The following is a 16989-nucleotide window of genomic DNA, read 5'->3' on the forward strand; positions in this document are numbered from 1 at the left end:
AACTTAACCTGATTCAATTTTGCTCATGAAATAAAACTTATCTAGAATGTTCATAAAATAACATATTTATGCTGCTACAGTGGAGAAGGCAATGGCACCCCACTCCAGTATGCTTGCCTGGAAAATCCCACGGATGGAAGAGCCTGGTGGGCTGCCGTCTATGGGGTCACACAGAGTCAGACACGACTGAAGCGACTTAGCAGCAGCAGCATGCTGCTACAGGGACAATCATTCAAGAACATACAAGAACCCTAAAATTCTTAAGAAAAAGACTTATTTTAAAATGATTTTTAAAAATCTACAATAATCCAAAAATCATTATACTTACTGTAACAAAGCTCCATTTTGTTCCATTTCATTCTGAGGTTGCTAGAAAGAAAAAATGTTTATTTTCAACTGAGGAATGCTAAGCTAATGCAACAACTAAAAAACTTAACATTTAATATAATTCTTATGTCATTATTTGTTAGATTCTTTTTTACTGTAGCAAAATATACATGAGGTTTACCATTTCGACCATTTAAAAAGGTACAGTCCTTTGACATTACGTACATCCCCACTGATGCATAATCATCACCTCCATTTCAAGAACTTTTTGATCTTCCCCAACTGGAACTCCATACCTAAATAATTTTCTGTTTACCCTTCTCCCAACCCCTGGCATCCATGCTTCTACTTTCTGTCTTTATGAATGTGACTAAGTGCCTCATTATGAAAGGAATCATGTGATACCTGGCCTCTTGTGACTGGCTCATAATAAGTCATATTATTAGTCTTCAAGGTTTATCCATGTTGTAGCAAGTATCAGTATTTTGTTCCTTTCTCAGGCCAAATAATACTCCATTGTTCGTATGGACCACATTCTATTTATCTACTCATCTATCAATGGACACTTGGGTTGCTTCCATGTTTTGGCTACTGTGAGCAATGCTTCTATGAGTGTGGATGGACAAATATATTTTCATGTCCCTGCTTTCACTTATTTTGGGTATATACCCAGAAGAGGAGTTTTAAAATCATATGGTAATTCCATGTTTAATTTTTTGAGGAATCACCATACCATATTTCACAGCTGCTGCACCATTCTACATTTCCCACCAGCAAGGGGCAAGAATTCCAATTTTTCCACATTCTCATCAATACTTGTTATTTTATTTTGCTAATAGCCATCCTAATGCATGAGAGATGGAATCTCATCATGGTTTTGATGTACATTTCCCTAATGGTTAAAGATATTTAATATCTTCTCATGTGTTTATAAGCCATTTGTACATCTCTCTCTCTCTCTTTTTAAGCTGCACTACACAGCTTGTGGAACCTTAGTTCCCAGACCAAGGGTAGAATGCAAGCCCAGCAATGAGAGCCCCAAGCTGTAACCACTAGACCACCAGGGAATTCCCTTTATCTTCTTTACTGAAATGTCTATTTCTGTCCGTTGCCCATATTTTTAGTCAGGTAGTTAGTTGCTGCTATGAGTTTCCATATATTCTGTGCATCAATCTCTAATCAGATTTATGATTCACAGATATCAACATGTTCTCCCTTTCTTCAAGTTACTTTTTCACTCTGTTCACAGTGCCATTTGATGCAGATAGGTTTTTAATTTTCATGAAGCCTAGCTTACCTGTTTTTTATTTGGTTGCTTATGCTTTCATATGCATGAAATCACTGCCAAAGAGAATGTCGTGATACTTTCTCCCTGTGTTTTCTTCTAAGAGTTTTAGGGGTTTGGCCCTTATGTTTAGTTTTTGTCTTAATTTCTTTTTATAAAAGAATTTGTGGAGCTTAGGTAAAGAGAAGGGGAGTGTCCCTTCTTTTTAATTCCTAGTTTTCTCCTTAGTTCATTAATCCATAACGGTTCTGATGAGACATTCTTGTCAGGTTCTGAGTTCTATATTTCTCCTAAGGGCCAAAAATCATACAGTCTCTGCGTCACAGTGTTAAACGCTTAATGAATTCTACTCAACCCTCAGGTCAGGCCCCAAAAGCTGAAGTTGTTGTGTCCCTTTCAAAAAAGCTAAAATGCTCTGAATAAAATGCTTCCATTTTAAGATTTCACAGCACACTGGCTTTCATCGCTTTAAAAGAAATCCTTACCTTAAATACCTTATTAGAATCAAAGAAAATCTTTAGAAAAAGATCTCTCTTTGGGGGGCCCTCTACATTTGTTTCTATGATCAATAATAAAGCTTTCTGAAAATAAAACCATTAGCCTGAACTTCCAAACTATTTTTGATCACTGACAGTCATAATAACAAGAAAACACAAAGTAATGTGAGAACTTCAATGTTCTCCAGTTAGTCAAAGTGAAAGTTACTCAGTCATGTCCGACTCTTTGTGACCCCCTGGACCATACAGTCCATGGAATTCTCCAGGCCAGAATACTGGGGTGAGTGGCCTTTCCCTTCTCCAAAGGGAGATCAAACCGGGTTCTCCTGCATTGCAGGCAGATTCTTTACCAGCTGAGCTACCAGGGAAACCATCTCCAACTCACTGTTCACTGTTATTTATTGATAGTGCATCTTTACACTGCTCAAGGTTATTACATTGGTTCCACACTTACATACTTCCTAAGCAGACTTTACAAAAAGCTCAGAGACCCACAGTGAAGAAGGAATTTTAAGAAGTAAACTTAGAAAGTCCCAAGGAGTAATTAAACAGTTCAGTTCAGTCACTCAGTCATGTCCAACTCTTTGTGACCCCATGGACTGCAGCATGCCAGGTTTCCCTGTCCATCACCAAATCCCAGAGCTTGTTCAAACTCACGTCCATTGAGTCAGTGATGACATCTAACCATCTCATCCTCTGTCATCCCCTTCTCCTGCCGTCAATCTTTCCCAGCACCAGGGTTTCATTAAACAGGGTCTAATTAAACAGGGTAATTAAACCTTGGCTTCCTAGGTGGCTCACTGGTAAAAAAAACTACCTACCAATGCAGGAGACATGGGTTTGATCCCTGGTTTGGGAAGATTCCCTGGAGGAGGAAATGGCAACTCATTCCAGTATTCTTGCCTAAAGAATCCCATGAACAGAGGAGCCTGGTGGGCTATAGTCCATGGGATCACAAAGAGTCAGACAAGACTGAGTAGGCACATGTGCACACACAGACAGACAGACACACACACACACACACACATTCACTAGGTAATTTCTGAGTCTTCACAAAGCAATTCATTCAAGTATCTAAAACACCCACTTATCTTACTAGAGGACCAGTGAATTTTCCTATTGAGGCCTAATTATTCCTTTGCTCCTACCCACATAAGGAAAATGCAAAAGATAAGAGAGCAAGTAAGAAGGAAGTTTACTCCTGACTGCTGATTTTTCCCCTCTTCCATAGGCAGAAATACTCCTCAAGAGATAATGCCTCAGAATATAATGGGTGCTGGAGCTGTTCATTTTTGATTATCAAAATATAAGGATACACTCAATCCACTCTTTCTTAAGGGGTACAAATTGCTATCTGTGCTGTTGATACATGTGACATTTTCCCCCTGCCCCTTCCAGGTAATTCAAGTGCAGACATAAAAAAAAAAAAAAAAAAAAAACCTGTTGGGGGTTGGGTATGAGAGGTCAAAGAAGGTTTAATTTGTATTAACTAAGAGTACTTGAAAAAGGAAGAAGTCTGTTTATATATCCTTAACCAAAAAACCATATTCTACTATCTGAGCTCTTCTACACCTGAATAATGGATTACTGGGAGAGAAATGGGAGCCTGGCCGACCAGGTCAGCTGGATCAACCCTGGCTCCATAAGGCATGGGATGTCTGTCCTCACACTGGCCTCACATTCCACAGAACGGAATACACATTCCTGCAGTGCTTCAGAGATCTTGATGAGTTACTGATAACATTTGCTTAAAATACTTTTCTCTCACACTGAGGCAGTGAAATTTGGTTATCTATACAGATTTTTTTATTATTTTAAAATACCCGCATGATCGTCTTTTAGACGGCTTGATCGGGATTTGGGCACCATCTTTACATTGCTTCTGAGTTATAAAATGATAGAATGGTCATTTTAAACTGCACTATGTGTGCACGCTAAGTCACTTCAGTTGTATCAGACTCTTTGCGACCCTATGGATTACAGCCCTCCAGGCTCCTCTGTCCATGGGATTCTCCAGGCAAGAATACTGGAGCGGGTTGCCATGCCCTCCTCCAGGGGATCTTCCTGACCCAGGGATCAGACCCGCATCTCTTCTGTCTCCTGCACAGGCACGTTCTTTACCACTAGCGCCACCTGGGAAGCTCTAAACTCCACTGAGTAGTATCTAAACACAACTTAAACACAAAGTAATTTAAACACTGAATGACAATTGTCTTTACTCTGGCTGAGTTAGGAGCCAAGGCCCTGGTTTCATCCTATTTCTTTCCAAAATAATCCTAAGCAATTGCAACTCTGGGCAGAGACAGCAATTCTAGGACCCTAAGAATTAAAGAAGGTCAGGATGGGTTAGAGTCAGGAAAAAGATACCAGAGACATTAATAATCAGCACAGTAGAGTCAAGGAGTTCCCTAAGTTTTGCTCACTCACCTTGAATTTGACTGGTCCAGCTATTCATACCTCAAGAGAGGTAGCTAGTAAGAGAGAATGCTACCTTCTCCTGGGGCTTAAAAAGACCCTGCAGGATGCAACCTACTATATACAGAATAAACAACAAAGTCTTACTATATAGCACAGGGAACTATATTCAATATCCTGTGATAAACCAGGAATATGAAAAAGAAAATGTATATATATGTATAACTGAATCATTTTGTTGTACAGCAGAAATTAACAACATTGTAAATCAACTACACTTTAATAAAATTTTTTAAAAGTCCTTACAGTACCTATCAATATACACATAATCTCTGTACCCTCTGGCTTTACCAACAATGGTCCTTCTTCCATTACACAACTGTCAAACAAGCCTTTGGTTGTTCATTTCTCTTTAAAGGTTCTCTCTAATGTTTGTTTGAACTGATTTCACCTTTACATATGGATATGGGCGGAAAGTGGGAACTGCATAATGGAAAGGAAAAGTGAAGTTCAACCTGATTCAGAACTCTTAGACAGCGTTTCAGAGAGCAGAAGATGGAAGAGGCAGCCTGACGGTGATAATCACAGGATTAATCATTATTCCCTGTCAAATAAGCATCTTCCAGATGATCAAAAGCTAATTACATTAACAGTGAGGACAATGGTGCCTACTGTATTAGTCAGGCTTCTCCAGAGAGGCAGAACTAATAGGATATGCATATACAGAGTGAGAGATGTGTCCTAACTGGCTCATGTAATTATGGAAACTGGCAAGCCCAGATCTGCAATGTGGACTGTCAGGCTCAAGACCCAAGAAAGCTGACAGCAGAGATACAGTCCAAAGGCTCTCTGCTGGAGAATTCTCTCTTGCTCAGGGGGGCTGGTTTTTTTCTTCTATACAGGCCTTCAACTGGATGGATGAAGCCCACCTTCATCCATAATGGGCCCATTCGATTACTGAGGGCAATCTGATTTACCCAAATCCACTGACTTAAATGTTAATCTCATTCAAAAACATCCTCAAAGAAACTCCCAGAATGTCTGACTAACTATTTGGGTACCCAATGGCCCAGTCAACATGTAAAATTAACTATTATACTTTCTAATTTTGATAATAATGTCTCTAATTTATCTCTCCAGACATACTAGGCTCTCTAAACAAAATTTTAAAATTTTCTAAAGTAAAAAAATAAATAAAATTTAATTTAAAAATTTCTATGTAAAATTTAAAAACTGCTTGCCATATAGCACCTATAAAGAACAAGAAAAGGTACTGCGAGACTCAAAAATGATGAGTATGAGATATTTTAAAACACTTCTTACGTTTTTAAAAATTAGCATGGTACTTGTCAAACCAAAGATCCTCATTATCATCTTCATAGTTTGCCCTTACTTAAAATGTTCCACTATTTCTTTTTTAAAAAATTTTTATTGGAGTATAGTTGCCTTACTATATGTTTACTATAACTTTAATGCTGTGTTAGTCTCTGCTGTACAGTAAAGTGAATCACTTATATGTATACACGTATCCCCTCTTTTTTAGATGTGCTTTCCTTTTAGGTCACCACAGATCACTGAATAGAGTTCCCTGTGCTAGACAGCAGGTTCTCATTAGTTATCTATTTTATACATAGTGGTGTGTGTATGTCATTCCCACTCTCATCATTTCTAAAATTGTTTTGAAGTTGAAATGTCGTTATTATATCTGAGTTTTAACAAAAATTTTGTTCAGAAATCTGTTTAGTAACTGAATTATTTAGAATTTACTTAACATCAGATTTTGAAGCAATACATATTCAAGCTGTGGAACAATACATTATTTTTTTTATTTAAATTAACTTTGGGAAGTTATTTAAAGAGACCAGTGCCTTTCCTGGTCTATTTATTTGATAAAATCAGTATCTCTCAAATAGTTAAATTGCTAAAGGTTTATTTTCAAAGAATAAAATTAAAAAAAATAAAATTAAAAAAAAATTAAAAACTGTGAAAGCAGCAGTATCTGTCAATTAAAAAAAATTAATTAAAATTTGCTACAGACGTTTAACACTTTGATAACATGGCCTAACTTACTGTTTAAAAAAATGAGGGAGAGGCAGGGGAAAGTTAGAGGAGGTATCTATTTTACTACCAATGAAATTCAATGAAGGCAAAAAGAGAAGGACAAATACCAAATACTTCATTCAACCTTCTTATCTGAAGAAGCCCATGGCCAGCAGATAGCTGATTTACAATCTGATGAAAGAATCTTTGAAAGATAGTCAGTCCTCTAAGGCAACTGTTTCAATCTAGCTTATAATTAGAAATTTCTTGGGAGGCTTTTGAAAAATGGAGAGTCCTAGGTTCTACTCAAATATGAGTTTGAGTCTATATTTTTAAATAGCTTTGATTACCAAAAAGGTTTGGTAATCAAGCTTTCAAAATTACCATTCTGAGGTACAATCTAGAGCCAAGTACAATATTCACATAATAAATATTTCTGAGATAAAGAGAAAAAATTTAATTTTTATTTCCCATTTCACAGTTACTACAGCTAAAGGGGGAAAAGTTTTTTTCTTCTTAATTCAGAAGTTATAAAACTGATATTTAAGCAAACTGTTAGAAACTAAATATAGGCATCTCCAGCTTTTAAAAAAATATTTGGTGTTGTATTTTTTTCTTTTGACTAGTTATACAAGTTATACACCTTCCTAGGTACAATATCACAGACTTTCACAATCACTCTTTGAAACTGTTGTCAATTTCTGCTATTAAAATACAAGTATTCTCTCTTCCATTCCTTAAACTCTGTAGTTATCTTTGGTTAGCTAACTTATTTGTGGCAAGGTGCTAAATGAATCATCCCTTACTTTTCCCCATGGTGACTGCATTAAAAAGAAACAAGTGAAAATTTGTGTATATAAGTGTATGCCTGCACACATGTACTCTTTCTCACACACACACACACACACACACACACACACACACACACACACACGACAATAGAGGGGCCTTTCAGTGGCCTGTATCTCAAATTATACCACACAGATTAGTATCTTATTCACAAATTTAAGGTGACCTCTGTCTGGATGGCATCACCGACTCAATGGACGTGAGTCTGAGTAAACTGTGGGAGACGGTGATGGACAGGGAGGCCTAGGGTGCTGCAATTCATGGGATCGCAAAGAGTCAGACACGACAGAGCGACTGAATTGAACTGAACTGAACTGAACTAAAATACAGTGGAGATGAAAACTGTTAATTATTATATCTTATTTTAGCCTATTTTAACTTTCTCAATCCCACATTTCTATCAGAAAGAGAAATAAATAAAGGAAAAAGAGCCTAAAACATTTGACTTTTACGTAAGAAACAGTGTGACTGGCTAAGAAATGGGAAAAAACTGAGTAAGAAAGAAAAGCAAAACAGTAGCAAAAAGAATTAATCATGAGTAATTTGCCCCTATTTCAAGTAGCATTACTAATTTTTAAAAAGCATGCATTTAATCAGTATGCTACACACCTGTAAGACTGTATCCTCAATAAGAATAAGCATCGTTTGATTTATACTCATTTGCTCCTGTGGATCCTCTCTGAATCTGAATCTAACCTGAATCTCTGGAGAAGATGCACCTAAAATGAAATACAACCACAGGTCATTTGCAATAGTGTTATTGCTCTGCTTTAACAATGACCCAAGGCAATTCACTCACACATACACATACACAGAACTGTAAATGGTTAATATTAAAATATGCCTAACTTTGGTACTCTTCAAAAATGCAAATTAAAATAAACAGATACATTTTACTTACCAGTTTGGCAAAGATTGCATATATCCTGTGTTGGATCTAGAGAGAAAAAGTCATCTTTTATAGGAGGCAATATATGTCAAAATCTGACATGTGTTCATCCTTTAAAATGAAATTAATTTTAACTGCTTATTCTAAGGAAATAATCAGAAAGGTAGGCAAACACACTGAGAAACATCAAACATTATCAAATCATTACGTAAAGGTACATTCATATAATGGAATAAAGGCAGCAATTTAACAGGCTGAGGTAGATCAATATAACAAAGAAAAAATATATGTAGGACAATACTAATTATTAAAAAACATATTTATATTGGTACACAAATGTCTAGAAAAAAACACAAATACTAAACACTGGCAAATGTTAGGCACTAAATTAACAGAGAAAATTACACGATGGGATCTTTCACTTTCTACATTATATAATATTACACTTTAAAAATGTTATACTTTTAATAATTAGCAAAATAATTAAGGTCTATCCACCATTTGGAAAAGGGAAGGGAAGAAAAGGGAAGGGGAAGCAAAGGGAAAAAACTGTTGGAATATTGAAAACAGAAATCTAACTTCTTCCTAGTGGCATTTTATACATCCTAAGAATACATTTTGGAGGCCAATATTACACAAAATCCTTTCCAATCACATGTAGGAAAAACTGTTCCAAGACCAAACTGTAATTTGCCATTGGGGTATCAGGTGAGATGATGTACAGCGAGGACTTTGTGAACTACAGTTGACCCTTGAGTAACAGGGGGTTTGGACTACCTTAAACACGGTCCACGTAAACAAGGATGTTTTTTAATGGACATACATTCGGCCCTCCAGATCCGTGAGTTTGGCATCCACAGATTCCACCAACGCTACATGAAACCGTGTACTGTGTTTACAGCTGGTGGAGTCTGTGAATGTGCAGTACACGGATGTGGAGGGCCCACTACGGGACTTGGGGATTTCGGTGTGTACAGGGGCTCCTGCAAACAGTCCCCCATGGAAACCTAGGCACAAGTGCATACACGCAAGAGCTCCACGATGGTTAGGACATTCTCCTTCCATCCTACACCTATTTCCAGGTATTCTCCAATAAAAAGTGGCTCACAAGAAGAATCACAAAAGGAAATGACCCACTATCTGAATGGCTTTCTGCAAAACTGATCTTTCTGAACTGCAACAATCAGTGATAGATTTTTCTGGAAGTGTAAATATTGACCAAGAAGTGGACTCAGGAGGTTTGGAGAATCTGTAAGTGAAAGGCTCTTTTTAAAAAATATATACCAAGGATACTTGTACCTCAATTTTAGTCTGACAGAATCAGACTGATTACTAAAAAGTATTATTCACTTTGCAAATAGGAAAGTTCGAGGGTTACGTGGGAGATCTCTGAGGGGAGAACTGCTATCCCAGCGCTCCTTCCACATTATCAGTAGCCCTCTTTAGGAGTCATAAACACCTTCTAGAAGTTACAAACCCCACTGCTATCCTTACAACAACAGATCTTAAGATCTGTCACAGATGCCTGTAAGAAATTTATTCTGTATAAAGTTAAAGAATAAGACTAAATATAAAAGAAGTTAATAGAATAATAATACTTGGAAAATTAAAGGGACTACTTAGTGAAAAGAATTATTTCTCACCTTTACTGGGATGGAGACTGAACTCAGATCTAAGAGACGTGTCTTGATTAAAAAGCAACCTTTCAGAAACAAAAAAGATGGTATAGATGTTATGATGTTTCTTAAAGACTAACAATTCAGCTGGCATTTAACTTTTTTTTCCAGTTTTACTGAGATGTAACTGACATATAATATTGTATAAGTTTAAGTTATACAATGTGATGATACACATTGCAAAATGCATGCAAAATGCAAAATGCATGCATTGCAAAATGATTAAGTGAATAAACTTTTAATATAGTTCAATGTAAACTACTCATAAAATTATAACTAAATTTGCTAAAATTCTTAGTTATACCACTATTAATACTCTATATCAGTGCATTTTTTCAGAAGTATAGTCTTTAAATTAAAACTTATCCAAGATGACTCATGCACCTATGGGTATCTTATTTTTGACAAAGGAGGCAGGAGTATACATTGGGGCAAAGACAGCCTCTTCAATAAGTGGTGCTGGGAAAACTGGCGGCTACGTGTGAAAGAGTGAAATCAGACCACTTCCTAACGCCATGTGCTCAGTCACTCAGTCGTGTCCGACTCTGCGACCACCTGGACTGTAGCCCGCCAGGCTCCTCTGTCCATGGGAATTCTCCAGGCAAGAATACTGCAGTGGGTTGCCATTTCTTCCTCCAGGGGAACTTCCCAACCCACGGATCGAACCCAGGTCTTCCACACTGCAGACGGATTCTTCACCATCTGAGCCACCATGCAAGCCCTCCTAATGCCACACAAAGATAAACTCAAAATGAATTAAAGACCTAAATGTAAGACCAGAAACTATAAAACTCTTAGAGGAAAATATAGGCAGAACACTTCATGATATAAATCAAAGCAAGATTCTATATGACCCACCTCCTAGAGTAATGGAAATAAAAGCAAAAAATAAATAAGTGGGACCTAATGAAACTTAAAATCTTTTGCACAGCAAAGGAAACTATAAACAAGGTGAAAAGACAACCCTCAGAATGAGAGAAAATAATAGCAAAGGAAACAACTGACAAAGAATTAATTTCCAAAATATACAAGCAGCTCATACAACTCAATACCAGAAAAACTAAAAACCCAATCAAAAACTGGGAAAAAGACCTAAACAGACATTTCTCCACAGAAGACATACAGATGACTAACAAAACACATGAAGAGGCTCAACATTGCTCATTATTAAAGAAATGTAAATCAAAACTACAACGAGATACCATTTCACACCAGTCAGAATGGCCATCATCAAAAATTCTACAAACAATAAATGCTGGAGAGGGTGTGGAGCAAAGGGAACCATCTTGCCAGTTGGAATGTAAATTGATACAGCCACTATGGAAGACAGTATGGTGATTCCGTAAAAAGCTGGGAATAAAACCATTATATGACCCAGCAATCCCAATCCTAGGTGCATACCCTGAGGAAACCAAAACTGAAAAAGACACATGTATCCCACTGTTCACTGCTGCACTATTTACAACAGCTAGAACATGGAAGCAACCTCGATGCCCATCAACAGATGAGTGGATAAAGAAGCTGTGGTACATATACACAATGGAATATTACTCAGCCATAGAAAGGAGGGAATTTGAGTCAGTTTCTAATGAGGCTATTATACAGAGTGAAATAAATCAGAAAGACAAATATAAATATCATATACTAATGCATATATATATGGAATCTAGAAAGATGGCACTGATGAATTTACTTGCAGGGCAGCAATGGAGAAACGGACATAGAGAACAGATGGGCATGGGGGATGTGAGGAGGGAGAGAGATGTATGGAGAGAGTAACATGGAAACTTACATTGCCATATGTAAAATAGACAGCCAACAAGAATTTGCTGTTTGACTCAGGGAACTCAAACAGGGGCTCTGTGACAGTCTAGACAGGTGGGATGGGAAGGGAGACGGGAGGAAGCTTTGGGAGGGAGGGGACATGGGTGTACCTATGGCTGATTCTTGTTGATGTTTGACAGAAAACAACAAAATTCTGTAAAGCAATTATCCTTCAGTTAAAAAATAAATTTAAAAAACTTATCTAAGATGAAAATTAAGACTTATTCATGTGCTCTGTTCTTTTTAAATAAATACTCTGCTATTTTTGGATATTTTGGAGTAAGGGGCAAACATCAATATAGTTTTTGAACAGAAGTGAAATGAGGAGATGATATGAAGGAACCAGTCCTGGTGGGTTTTTTTCATTCACCTTTCTCTACATCACAGAGAATTTAAGATCCCAGGGTTAAATTCAAGTGTATATTTTCAGAACATAAATTACAGAAATTTAAGTTTTGGATTCACATCTTACTATGTTCTAGGCAGCACCAAGGTAAAGAGAAAAGATAGTCCTTGTTCTCAAGAAGCTTCAGATCCGGTGAGGGATAAAAACAGCAAAGATATATCATGGCAAGTATGCGACTAAGCAGAGCATTCTAAGTATGCTACTATATATCATTCTAAGTATGCTACTAAGAATTTCTCCTGTTTAAAAAATCTTTAAAGAATGAAAAAAAATGGGCAAAGGATTTGAATAGACACTTCTCCAAAGAGGATATACAAATCAGTTCAGTTCAGTCACTCAGTCATGTACGACTCTTTGCAACCCCCTGAACTGAAGCATACCAGGCTTCCCTGTGCATCACCAACTCCTGGAGCTTGCTCAAACTCATGTCCATCAAGTCAGCGATACCATCCAACCATCTCATCCTCTGTTGTCCCCTTCTCCTCCTGCCTTCAATCTTTCCCAGCATCAGGGTCTTTTCCAATGACTCACCCCTTTGCAACAGGTGGCCAGAGTATTGGAGCTGCAGCTTCAGCGTCAGGCCTTCCAATGAGCATTCAGGACTGATTTCCTTTAGGATTGACTTGTTTGCTCTCCTTGCAGTCAAGAGGACTCAAGAGTCTTCTCAAAAACACAGTTTAAAAGTATCAATTCTTCGGCACTCAGCTTTATGATCCAACTCTCACATCCACACTTGACTACTGGAAAAACCATAACTTTGACTAGACGGAACTTTGTTGGCAAAGTAATGTGTCTGCTTTTAATATGCTGCCTAAGTCTGTCATAGTTTTTCTTCCAAGGAGCAAGCGTCTTTTAATTTCATGGCTGCAGTCACCATCTGCAGTGATTTTGGAGCCCAAGAAAAGAAAGTCTGTCACTGTTCCCATTGTTTCCCCATCTATTTGCCATGAAGTGATGGGACTGGATGCCATGATCTTCGTTTTCTGAATGTTGAGTTTTAAGCCAGCTTTTTCACTTTCCTCTTTCACTTTTATCAAGAGGCTCCTTAGTTCCTCTTTGCTTTCTGCCATAAGGGTGGTGTCATCTGCCTATCTGAGGTTACTGATATTTCTCTTGGCAACATGAAAAATGCTCAACGGTACTAAGCATTAGGGAAACCATAATGAGAGACCACTTCACACCAACCAAAAACAAATAAACAAACAAAAAATAAAAATAACAAGTGTGGCAAGTATATGGAGAAACTGGAACTCTTATACATTGCTAGTGGGAATGTGAACTGATACAGCCACTGTGGAAAACAGTATGGTGCATCCTCAAAAAGAACATTCTAAGTATGCTACTTAGAATTTGATCTGATTTACAATTTGATCTAATAATTCCATTTCTATGTATGTACACAAAGCAACTGAAAGCAGAGATCTGAATTTGTACACTTATGTTCACAGAAACACTATTCACAACAGCTAAAGGGTGGACATTGACAAGTGTCCACTGACAGATGAGTAGATAAACAATGTGGAACCTACATACAGTGGAATATTTTTCAGCCTTAAAAAGGAAGGAAATACTAATACATACTACATCATGGACAGACCTTAAAGACATCATATTAAGTGAAAAAAGGCAGACATAAAAGAACAAAAATGGTATAACTCCACTTACATGACGTACAGAGTAATCAGACTCATAGAAACAGAAAGTAGAATGGTGGTTGCCAAGGGCTGAAGGCAGGGAAGAATGGGAAGTTATATAGAGTATTAATTTGAGAAGATGAAAAAATTCTAGAGATAACTAGTAGTGATGGCTGTACAACATGAATGTATTTAATGTCACTGAATTATACACTTGAAAATGGTTAAAATGCTATTCTATATTATATATATATATATATATATATATATATATATATCACCACAATTTAAAAAAAAAAGTTTTAAAATCTTCCCAGAATCCAAGAATGTAACAATGTACTAAGGCATAAATATATGATTTGGAATGATTGGGTTTTTTTTTTACTCATTTAACCTTTTTATGGAAAATTACAAATAACAACAAATAAAAGACAATAGTACACTCACCATCCGAGTGCAATAATTTTCAGTACCCAGCCATTATTGCTTCTTCTATAACCCTTGCCATCCTCTGCACCCAGTGTGAGTCTCTTACTAGATTATTTTTAAAGCAAATCCTGAACATCTTATTCCATTTCATCTGGAAATATTTCAGTATTCAACTCTAAAAGATAAGGACTCTTTTAACATAACCATAATAATCACACCTTTAAAAACAGCCAAAACTACATACTTAAAAAAGCTAATGATTACTTAACATTAATAAACGTCATGGCTCAGACGGTAAAGTGTCTGCCTACATACACTGCAGGAGACCCGAATTCGAGCCCTGGGTCAGGAAGTTCCTCTGGAAAAGGAAATGGCAACCCACTCCAGTACTCTTGCCTGGAAAATCCCATGGATGGACGAGCCCGGTAGGCTACAGTCCATGGGGTCACAAAGAGCTGGACACGACTGAGCGACTTCACTACTATATAGTCTATAGCAAGAAACCTCTTTAATGGCTCTCAGTATTTATACCCTTGTATATGGTATTTATCCTTGAGTATGGACTGGATCCGGCAACTCTTCTCATAAACAAAACACAGCAAATAGGTTGGGATGTGACCTCACTGGCTTCCGTCCTATCCTCATTCTCTTGCTGCTTCCCTCTTGTGGAAGCCAGCCTGCCATGTTGCGATGCCCTTTGCAGAAGCCTACACGGCAGGAAACTAACAGGAGGCCCCCGTCAACAGAGAGGAGCCAAGGACTGAAGTCAACAGCCAGAGAAGGAGCTGAATCTCACAACCTCCATTCGGCTAGTGGCTCCTTCTCATGAAACCGTGAGGCGAATGCAGCCTTCTGAGTCCTTGAGCCTGATCATTAGTTAAGCCACTCCTCGACTCCTGAACCACAGAAACTACACAATATGTTTACTGCTTTAAGAAGTTAATACGTTTTGGAGTAAGCTGTCATACAGCAATGTAAACTAACAGATCGCGGTCAGATTTCCCTGTCTCTTTTTACAATGGTTTTGTTCATATCGGGATCCAAACAAGATACACACGTTGCATTTGGTTGTATGTCTCTTAAGTCTCTTTTAAAATCTGTAAGTTATATCTTTCCCTGCCCCTTACAATTTATTTGTTGAAGAAACTGGGTTGTTTTTCCCATATAGTTTCCCACATTTGGGGTTTGAAGACTGCATGTCATTTCACGTGTTCCTCTGTCCTGTGTATTTCCTGTAAACCAGTTATTAGATCGAGAAGTCTGATCTGATTCAACTGAGGAGGCAATATGTGTACTTTCTACAGGAGATAACAAAGAATGTGTTGAGAAAGGCAGTCATGCGCATACCATCTTTCACTCCTCCTAGGCCTTGGGTCTGGAACACTTTCCCACTAAAAGACAGAGTCCTCCCAGCCTGTACTGGACTTACCACCTTGTGTGGGAATACACTTCCCTGTTTAGCCTCAGGGTGTACTCCTCTGTTCTGTTGAAAAGTGTGTGTCCACTGCTCTATGTATCCTCTGTGGAGAGAGGATGAAGTCCTTCGACTGGTGGCACCAGAGGGGAGTGTGCAGGCCATTGACCGGGCATCAGCTGAAGAGTGGCTGCTGGCCATGCGGGACTGATGCCCACTACCGCAGCTAATCTTGCTCCATCTCTTCTCTCAGAGTAAACAGCTTTCAGAATGGTACTCGGCACCATTCTGTTTTAATCATTGGAGGAGTCATTATTTGGATATAGATCCTGACCCAAAATGTTGCTTTCTTTAGCTATTTTAGTCCAGTTATTCACTGTCTCACTGTATCTTGCTTTATATTTTTCCCTTCTGCAATTGTATCCTTTATAACAGGTATTTCCTATCTAGACAATTCATGAGGACAGTGCTAGTCTATCTTAAAGGACAAAATGAACACTCACTTTGCAGGGTATTTTATTCAATTAGCCTTTAAATGCGCTTATAATGTTCAGAGAATATGATTTGACCTGAACATATACCTAAATCTACGTAATAATGAACTAGCTTAGAAAGTGGTTCTGTTTAAATTTATTGAACAGGATTAGTTTGAGATGTATTCTTTAAATGTTGTTGAGCAGTAAATATTTACCAGAGGGTGAGACAGAAATTAAGGATTGATAAAGGGTTCTCAGGGCACATATAAGAAAAATGAATCCTTGTTGTTGTTCAGTCACTCAGTCGTGTCCAACTCTTTGCAACCCCATGGAGCAGCACGCCAGGCATCCCTGTCCTTCACCATCTCCCAGAGCTTGCTCAAATCCTCGTCCATTGAATCAGTGATCCCCTCCAACCATCTCATCCTCTGTCAAGAACAGAGAACAGAGGACGAGATAGAGAATGAATCCTGCCTCTTAGTAAACAAAAAACAAGCAACAAAATCTTTTTAGTCAGCAATTTAAATTCTTACAGATTAGTAGCAACACCTTCCAAGCCATAAAAGAAACTGGATGCATTTTCCAGTTTCATAAAGTTAGGACCAAGTCCAGGCTCTCAGAGTACTTTTCAGACACAGTTATGGCACCCTCATTCTTTGCAGGCCTTGCTTTATATAATTCCACTGGTCGTCAAATCCTTTCTCAGATTTTAGCAAAAGCACGTTAATCGCTGCAACATTTAAGGATTATTTAGCTATGTGAAACTGTATGTTTTGCCTCTTCTCAGGTCTTCTGAGACCTATTTTTCTCTTGTCGGTCAAAGTTGGA

At 37.8% G+C, this 16989-nt stretch overlaps 1 protein-coding gene across 1 annotated transcript in view; it reads right to left on the bottom strand.

Annotated features, from left to right (window-relative positions):
- ANKRD31 (ankyrin repeat domain 31) overlaps positions 1-16989 on the bottom strand; it is a 132833-nt gene that overhangs the window by 109142 nt on the left and 6702 nt on the right. Inside the window, exons 2-5 of the mRNA XM_060418743.1 lie at positions 9946-10004; positions 8315-8350; positions 8023-8132; positions 329-369 (exon numbers count right to left, since the gene is read on the bottom strand). Of these exons, the coding sequence (XP_060274726.1) occupies positions 329-369; positions 8023-8132; positions 8315-8350; positions 9946-10004 (246 nt within the window). The remainder of the gene's footprint in view (positions 1-328; positions 370-8022; positions 8133-8314; positions 8351-9945; positions 10005-16989) is intronic.

This window comes from Ovis aries, chromosome 7 (genome assembly GCF_016772045.2).
Source record: "Ovis aries strain OAR_USU_Benz2616 breed Rambouillet chromosome 7, ARS-UI_Ramb_v3.0, whole genome shotgun sequence".
In the NCBI taxonomy this organism is placed as follows: Eukaryota; Metazoa; Chordata; class Mammalia; order Artiodactyla; family Bovidae; genus Ovis; species Ovis aries.